Source organism: Abramis brama (assembly GCF_963993115.1).
Source record: "Abramis brama genome assembly, chromosome: 4".
NCBI lineage: Eukaryota > Metazoa > Chordata > Actinopteri > Cypriniformes > Leuciscidae > Abramis > Abramis brama.
In genome coordinates, this window is record NC_139966.1 from 11,235,445 (window position 1) to 11,245,240 (window position 9,796).

Below are 9,796 nucleotides of genomic sequence, written 5' to 3' on the forward strand. Positions count from 1 at the left end.
ATATGTCAATGGTTTGATCAAAAATCTTGTAATAATTTTGGTCAGCGTGGCCTTAAAGGAATAGTTTACTTAAAAAGGATAATTCTGCCATTTACTCACCCTCAAGTGGTTTCAAACCTGTATGAATTTCTTTCTTCTGCTGAACACAAAGGAAGATATTTTGAAGAATGTCGGAAACCAAACAGTTGATGGGCCCCATTGACTTCCATAGTAGAAAAATAAATAAATACGTTCATACAGGTTTAAAACAATATGAGGGTGAGAACTATTCCTTTAAGTTGATCTGAGTCCAATAGTGACAATCCGATAAAACCAATTCAAGTTTAAATCAAGGCATTTCTATGTTGTCAACTTCAGCATAAACAGTGTAAGATGTGCATGTGAACACTATTGCAGTAAGAGTGTGATTCATTGTAATATAGTAGAAGCAGGAATTTATGAAAAACACAATCACTTATTTTTTGCTGTATTTCCCCTCTTTCTTAAAGGCTCAACTGCAGACGATAGAGAAGTTACTCTTCATGATTACACAGAGACCAGCCGCAGACTGAAGGACAAATTAAAACGGGACTACGAGCAGATATTGGTTGGTAATTCAGAGACGGGTCATAAGGAATACCTGAGCGACATCTACACTGATTTATATGTGGTGGGGAATGAGACTGGAGGAAGAGTGAATGACCATGAAGTGATACAGATCGAATCAAATCACAACCGATCGACTGCCAAGGAGAAGCCAATCGTGTGTAAGGACATGTTTAAAGTCCAGTGTGACACAGGTCGACGAAACAGAAAAGTGCTGACAACGGGGATCGCAGGAGTGGGAAAAACTGTCTCTGTCAATAAATTCATCTTTGACTGGGCTGAACGAACAGAAAATGAGGATATAGTTTTCATATTTCCACTTCCATTCCGTAGACTGAATTTGATTAAAGAAGAGTACAGTCTCATGGGACTGCTTAACAAATACTTCTTTAGTAGTCCTGAAGAATTGCCCTCTCTTCCTCAAGGTGATGGTAAAGTTATGTTCATCTTTGACGGGCTGGATGAATGTCGCTTTACTTTGAACTTTAAAGAAGATGACACATTTCCAAATGTAAATGAAAAAACAACAGTGAGTAAGATAATAATAAACCTTATCAAGACACATCTGGTTCCCTCTGCTCTCATCTGGATCACATCCCGACCAGCAGCAGCCAGTCTGATACCCCGAAACTACATTGATCAAGTGACAGAGGTGCGAGGATTCAACGATGAGCAGAAAGAGCAATACTTCAAAAATAACAGCAGTCCTGAGGTTGCTGGAAACCTCATCAGTCACATCAGGAAATCCAGGAGTCTGTACATCATGTGCCACATCCCCGTCTTCTGCTGGATCTCTCTCATTGTTCTTCAGCCTCTACTCGGTCGAGAGAGTAATAACAAAACTCCCACAACTCTCACAGGGATGTACAGAAGCTTCTTAATTTCTCAGAAGCAACAGATGGAAGAAAAATACTGTGCTGAGCCCGAACCTAATGCCCATGCAGTGTCTTTTGACCAGATTATTCTGAAGCTTGGGAAACTGGCCTTTCAACAGCTGGAGAAAGGAAACCTGATTTTCTACAAAAAAGATCTTCAGGAATGTGGACTAGATGTCAGTGAAGGTTCAGTGTACTCTGGGTTATGCACTCGAATGTTTCAGGAGGAAAAGGTAGCAGCAAGAAACGTTTACAGCTTCGTACATCTCAGCGTACAGGAATTCCTCGCTGCTCTTTATGTGTTTATGATGGGCAAAGATGAGAAAGCTGACCTATTTCTTCAATCCTGGAGAGAAAAACTGGCATGGAAACTGTCCAAAAAGCCACTGTTTCAGCTTCATAATGCTGCAGTCAAGAAGGCTTTACAGAGTGAGAACGGACACCTGGACCTTTTCCTCCGGTTCCTCCTGGGTCTCTCACTGGAGTCCGATCAGAGTGACCTGAAGGGACTACTGCCAGGACTGGAACAGAAAACAGGGGACATGAAAAACACTGTTAACTATATCAAAAAGAAAATAGAGAAGGAGAAATCAGTAGAGAAGACCATCAATCTCTTCCACTGTCTGAGTGAACTAAAAGATGACTTTGTGGAGGAAATCCAGAAGACTCTGAGCTCAGGAATACTTTCAGAACAGAATCTGTCCTCTGCTCAATGGTCTGGTCTGGTGTTTGTGCTCCTGATGTCAGAAGAGACTCAAAAGATGTTTGAACTGCAGAAATACAGAAGATCTGATGAGGCACTGATGAGATTTCTGCCGGTGATCAAAAACACCAGAAGAGCACTGTAAGAGTCTCCTTTACATTCATTTATAAACACGGTTAGTCATTTGTAATTGCCTTCATTTTAAATGGGTGACTTGCTGGCCTAGACAGTTCAGAAAAATAAATAAAAGTAATGTGTGTGAAAACAAATGCTGGTTTGATGTTTTATGAAGAGATAATTGTTTTAGCTTTGCTTAATTCTCTACAGTTAAAGTTTTTTTCAAGCTTATAAACGCTAATAAGCATTACTACTGCTCTTTGTTTTGTTCTCTACACAGGCTACACAGCTGTAATCTCACAGCTCAGTCCTGTGAGAGTTTATCATCAGCTCTACAATCCTCAAACTCCTTTCTGAGAGAGCTGGACCTGAGTAACAATGACCTGCAGGATTCTGGAGTGAAGCTTCTTTCTGATAGACTGAAGAGTCCAAACTGTCAGCTGGAGATACTGAGGTGAATGGTTTAAAAAAAAAAAAAAAACGATGCTATAATCAGAGGCTGACTTAACCAATAAGCAAGGTAAGCGGCCGCTTAGTGGCAAGATACAAAACATTTGCAGGAATGTGATATTTTTCCATATTTATACAGACGTATGACCCACATGTACTGCGTAAGTCTAAGAAAAATATTGTTTGGGGTGAGGGGAAGGGAATGGACTGTATGAAGATTGTATTTTCAAAAGTTACTAAAAGTGTAAAATGCTTCTATTTCATGCATGATTTGCTTCCGACAGCACTGAACAAGCTAGCAGCGCCATCTAGTGGCTGTGCACAGGACACAGTGGGTACACACCAAAATATTTTTTACAACTTATAAGATTTTTTAAAATGTGATAGACCACAAACATGAGGAGAAAAAATCCTAGATTGAACCGTTTTGCTCCTATAGTGTGTGGTGTGCCATGATGTGACAAAGACAGCACACCACACACAAACAGATTTTCAACCAGAGTCTCTACTGTGAACACAGGAAATCTCGCAAAATCTCGCAAGACTTCAGAATAATGCAGGAAGAAATTGCGATGATAGTGTCTGGAATGATTTTCACAGAAAATTCACAGGAAAAAAAAAGAAAAGTTTTTTTTCCATCCCTCCATCTCTGCTGTCCACATCAATTTCACTTTGTGCTGCGCCATGACTGCGTTTGTTATGCTTCTGTCTTCCATCATCTCGCTTTCTGATTGGATATTGTTTCGTTTCATGTGATAACCTCCAGAGTGTACGTTTGTCCTCGGGGTTCCCCTCACATATCAGGATTTCTGATCGTAAATATTAAACATGTTGAATATTCACGATTCACGATCGGGGCGGCTCCAACGTTCTTCCGAGCAGGTTCGGACACTCTTAACACACCTCACACCAAGGGAAAATCTGATAAAATAATCTGTAGAACCATCAAGATAATCAGGACATAGCTAGGATTGTCGGAAGAGGGGAAATCGGCCCAAAATCAGCCCGATTATCTTTTGGTGTGTACCCAGCATCAGCCAGGGTTCAAAATTAACACGACACACCAAATGGCGATTAACTGAAACAGAGTTACTTATCAGTTGGCCTGGATTTTTTTTTTTTATTAACACTAACAATGCATTTTTAAGAGAACAGGATATGGCTTAGTATGAATATCAAATTGTGAAGGTTGTAATGTATTCTGACTGTAAGGACCAAGGTTAGAGCTAGGCTGTGAGGGCTGAATGTAGAATGCTAATGATAAAGTTATTGCACATCTGTAACTCCAGTTGTTCCAAGGGGTCAATACAAAAAGCCAAGTGTTTCCCAAAAAGGGTGTTTCCAAAAAGGTCAATTAAAAACATAAAAAAATTAGTGATGTGACGTTCAGCACCGAGGCTTCGAAGCTTGTATCAAAAAAAAAAAAAAAAAAAAAATCACACATTGAAGCGGTGTATCAGAGCTTGATTCGTTTTTACATAACCACGTGATCTGTGACGTCCGAAGCTTCGTTTCCACACACAGTCACGTGACTGTTTCATATTCAGATTAAATTATAGCGCGAACCCCTTGAGCAGGTTTCGAGTGTCATGCCCTTCAGTAGTAGTAAATAAAAAAAGAAATAGACTTAGCCCTCACACTGTTGAACAAGTCGTGTTCCTTAATAAAAAACTTGAATTTATTAAATTACCCACAAAATAAAATGTCAGCTCCCCAGTTCACAAGCACTTTCACAAGCACTTCACCATTCCACAACAATTTTCTTTTATTTTGATTATATATGAGCCTTGCCTATGAACTCGTAGGATTAGGACTGAGGCTAAAGTTTATGTGAATAAGGCTGCATTTGTAGATCAAAGCAGATTCATAAGAATTGTTTCTGTACAAGTGAATTAGTCCCATTTATTAATATTATTTTTTCAATTCAATCATAAATGAATTCATACAGAATTACATCAACACTAACACATGAATTATGAGGATTAATTGTATTGCTTTGTGGTTTACAGAGCACAAAGTGATTTATTAAATTAAAAAAATTAAATAAAAATGCAAAACGGTCTTCTGGGACAGAAAGGCAGCTTTTCCACCTTTTGACCACAAGATGTCGTTAGTGTGCAATGTGTTGAAAAGCTTCGAGTAATGAACCATTTTACAATACAGTTGAGGGGGAAAGCCCCTGTGCTTCACAAAGCTTAATTTCACCATCACTACTAAAAATGTCAAAGAGAAAATATAAGGACAACAAAAGCAAATGTCAGAAAATCACATAGAGCAAATAAATCCAAATAAAATCACAGGAGGCATTTACCAAAGACTGGAGAGGTTGGTCTCAACATATCAAACACTAAGCAAAAAACAGAGGTACAGAGCTACTTAAATACACTCACAGGAAATGAGGCACAGGTGAGAACAATAACACATGATACGATGGTGGGAAACTGAAATGAAACACAATGAGGGCCTCTAGTGGCCAAGACTAGTCAATAAACCTAACACTGACATGCTCTGTGTTTCAGAGTGAAGCACGGCACTGTATTCATTTACACACAAGTAACTCATGATCCTGTGTTTAGAGCGTCTCAGTTCACAGTAAATCAGTGGTCTCAAACTGAACTCCTGGAGGGTCACTGTCCTGCAGAGTTTAAATCCAACCAGCTCCAAAACACCTGTCTGGAAGTTTTTAGCAATCCTGATGACTTTGATTAGCTGGATCAGATGTGTTTAATTCAGGTGGAGCTAAACTCTGCAGGGTGTTGGTTCTCGAGGAACTGAGTTTGAGTACACTTCAGTAAATGCTACTCCACATGAACTCCTGCAAGTGAGTTTGGGCCACTCATACTGTAACATGGATCTCAAAATGTAACAATTCTAATCCAAATTTTGTAATGAGAAATGTACATAAATCTTCTCAAAAAATTAAGAAGCATAAAGTATCGCCGGGGATACCAGCTCGCTTTTTTTCTTATCAGTGCAAAAGAGACTCAAAATACTCTGTTGATTTTGATCTTACATATAAGTGTTATACATCATTCGATCCTGTTAAGTAAACAAAGGTGTGTCATTTGTGTTTTATTGTAATAAGCTCCCTGAGGTTTTCTGCCCATACCTACAATAACGGACGCAATGAGAGAAGAGCTAGAATTACAGTTTTCCACAGAGGAGATAGTGCTAGCAATCCAAAGTATGCAGAATGGCAAGACCCCTGGGCCCAATGGGTTCCCTCTGCAGAAAGATGTTTTCTCAAACACTTAAAACGCCGCTCCTAAACATGTTATTAGACTCCATTAATAATGGCTGCCTGCCTCCAACCCTTCGTCATTCTTGTATTTCTCTGATTTTGAAAAAAGACAAAGACCCTCACGAATGTGGTTCGTACAGGGCAATCAGTCTTTTGAACATAGATGTAAAGATACTGGCTAAAATGCTTGCAAAGCGTCTTGAGTTGATTTTATTGGCAATCATACACAACTACCAAACTGGTTTTATTCAAAACAGACTACGGTCTCATAATATAAGAAGGGCATTGAATATAATTTATTCCTCTAATTCTCACCCATTAGAGGCTCTTCTGCTGCTTGACGCAGAGAAAGCCTTTGATCGGGTGGAATGGGATTACCTTTTCTGTGTGCTACAGAAAGTCGGTTTTGGCAACACGTTCATATCCTGGAATAAACTTTTATATTCCTCCCCAATATGGTCAGTCTGGATCAATGGAGTATCGGCCTCTATTTTCCTCTTGAAACGTGGCACTAGGCAAGGCTGCTCACTTGCACCTTTGCTTTTTGCATTGGTAATTGAACCCTTGGCAATTGCCATTCGTAGTGAGCAGGCCATACAGGGAATTAGGAGAGCTGGTGCTGTTCACAAAATATCCTTATACGCCGATGATGTGTTGCTCTATATCTCCGATCCAGATGTTTCTTTTCCCAAAGTTTTGAGAATTATTAATTCCTTTAGTGTATGAAAGTTATTAAGGTGCGGAACTTAAACCGCTACAGATTGTTCAGGCAGAACAATAAATCACTTGGTCCATGTCCACAATAAAGTTCTTTACTGTTGTCTTTTGCTTCATACATTAGTATGGGTGTGGTTCTATAAATGAGCAATAATAACAGTATAAATACAGTATACAATGAGGCAGAAACAGTACTGAACAAAAAAAAAAGTAATGCAATAGCATAAATATAAGGACATATTATACAAGTCCAGCAGCTGTGCATTTACCTCAAGTTTATACACATTAACTTTAAATAAACTATCACATAATATTACATCACATAATATTCAAAAAGTAACATTCAAAGTCTAATTCAGCGTGTTTTATGCTGAAATGAATGTGCGATTGAGCTTATATGTGCATTGACTACCTCAAAGGAATAAACAAACTTTTAGAAGTGCAATATAACGTAGCAGCAACTAAATCTACCAATATATACATGAAAGAGTATTTAACTACTTACTTTTAAGATGTACGCACACAGTATGAGCAAAAATCCGCTAGAAATCGGACCAGATCAGCACGGAGATTACTACAAAACTGCCGCGGGATTTAGCAACATTATATGTATGGGCATGAACACATTTTGATTGACATTCAGTTCTCCCGATCTAAACCAATGAAATTACAGGAATGATAGTCAGGTGATTCAGAAATAATATCCTAAAGTGCAACAAATTAAATGTCCAGCAGAGGGCACCAGCTTCATTAAAGCTTAGCCTTTTGTACATTTAGCCTCTTCTCCAGTTATAAATTGAATATAAATAAAAGTGAGTTATATCCAATGAATTTTCCAATTTCTGATTTACCAACGAGTGCTTCAATGTTTAAAGTTGCTTCCCATATTTTTAAATATTTAGGAGTAATATTTACACGTAAGTGCTTAGATCTCTTCAAGGCTAATTTTACCACGCTCCTCCAATGACTGCAGAAAGATTTTACTCAAGGTCAAAGTGAACTTTATTATCCCACAAGGGGAAATTGTCACAACATATTCTCTAAAAACAGAGACACCACAGTCAAACCAGTAAACATATATATAAAAAAAGAATTAACAATAACAGAAATTAACAGTGACAATATATACAAAAACAACAATACTGCAGAAATGACAATCACAATCCAACATCTAACGTTAAAAATGACTAATATTATCAGGTAGCTAAAAATGTGATAGCTTGCGATGTGCTTGATCATTATACAGTCTGATCGCCATAGGTACAAATTATTTATTGTACCTTTCTGTTCTAATTCTCTGTTGTAAAATTCTACCAGTTGACCTATTACTTCTCATAAATTTATGATGGAGAGGGTGAGTGGGGTCATTGAGGATTTGGTCAGTCATTTTTAAGATAAGCTCATTGTACAGCTGAGCTGCTGATACCTGGTCAAGTCCGATGATCTTACTGGCCATCTGTCACATGCCTGTCCTGTCTTGTTATGCACATGGGTGTTTTGTTATTTTGGGCCATGTGCTCGTGTCTATTGTCTAGCCCCTCCCATCTTGTTATCTGATTATTGGTTAAATTGTCCCACCTGTTTGTCTCGTTACCCTCCTTTGTTTGTTCCCCTATTTAGCCTCCTTGTGTTTGTAGTCTTGTGCTGGTTTGTTGTCCTTGTTGCATGTTCCTGGAGTTCTGAGTTTTGAATTGTACCTTGTCTGCCGGTGAATAAATTCCTCTGCATTTGAATCCTCGTCTCACATTCATCCAATCTGTGACACCATCTTGATCATGCGCTGCAGTCTCTTTTGGTCCTTAACATGCATGTTGCCAAACACACAGATAAGGCCAAAGGACAGGACACTCTGGAGGAGACTTTTATAAAATATTACAAGAAAGTGTCTGTCTTTTATTATATAGTTATATAGAAAAAAATTATATAGTTCCCTAAGGAAGTACATCCGCTAATGCATTTTCTTAGTTTTGTTCAGTGCACATTCATTAAAAGTTAGTTTAGAATCAATTTCAACTCCCAAGTTGATCTTAGAGGGGGGAACTATTATTCTGTTTTTGCTCAAATCTATGACCATCTCTTTTGTTTTCTTCACATTGATTTCAAGAAAATGATCAGAACACCACTGAGTGAAACCCTGTAATTCCCTCTGAAATCCACTCACAGAAGAAATGTCAGACTTTAAAAAACCAACCAGTGCTGTGTCATCAGCATATTTAAAATAGGTGTAGGCTGAAGAAGAAGCTTGAGAGTTATTGGTGTTTAATGTGTATAGGATGGGCGACAGAACGCACCCTTGTGGTGCCCCTGTATATTTATAATTTTTGTGGATGATATAAATGACTACAGTCCGTCAAGAAGTCATAGATCCATAAAATCAATTGGGGATTTACTCTCAAATGCACCAATTTTCTCACCAGCAGGTGGGGTTGGATCGTATTGAAAGCACTGCTGAAGTCAATGAACACAATCTTGACCAGGCTCTCAGCATGCTCAAGGTGCTCATGAGTGCTGTCAATCAAGGATAGCAGCGCATCCTCAACACCTCTCTCTGAACGATAGGTAAATTGATTTGGGTCTAAAGGAGGTGAAACCTCATGGAGAAGTTGTTTTAAAATGATTTTTTCAAAACATTTCATAAGTGCAGAGGTAAGGGCAACAGGGTGCAGATCATTGAGTTCCTTAGGTCTATTGTTTTTAGGCACAGGCACTATTAGGGATTGTTTCCATAAACTGGGAATGACACCTGTGTCTAGTGACAGCGGGAACAACCTATGAAAGGGCTGTGCCTACTGATCAGCAAACACCTTTAGTGTCCTGCAGCTGATACCATCAGGTCCACAAGTACTATTTAATTAGGAGATTAGTAATAAGTAATTAAGTAATAAGTAATCTCTGTGATTGTTGCCATCAGGACCCTGCTGATTTATTACATATGTTTTGGTTATGTCCATCCTTAACTTCTTTTTGGCTATCATATTAGTGACAAAGGACTTTTGGACTTTCTCCAAATGTCACTGGCTTGTCTGGAAATGCTGCAAAGGCTTTTGCCTTCTCAACATTATTAGCTAGACAGCGCATCGTTCTGCTATGGAAACAAAATCTCCCTCC

At 38.6% G+C, this 9,796-nt stretch overlaps 1 protein-coding gene across 3 annotated transcripts in view; it reads left to right on the forward strand.

Moving 5' to 3' along the window:
• LOC311081641 (NLR family CARD domain-containing protein 3-like) overlaps window positions 1-9,796 on the forward strand; it is a 38,437-nt gene that overhangs the window by 22,526 nt on the left and 6,115 nt on the right. For all 3 annotated transcript variants that reach the window (XM_084112232.1, XM_084112234.1, XM_084112233.1), the window contains 2 exons: window positions 489-2,304; window positions 2,561-2,734. In XM_084112232.1, coding sequence (XP_083968358.1) covers window positions 489-2,304; window positions 2,561-2,734 — 1,990 coding nt within the window. The remainder of the gene's footprint in view (window positions 1-488; window positions 2,305-2,560; window positions 2,735-9,796) is intronic.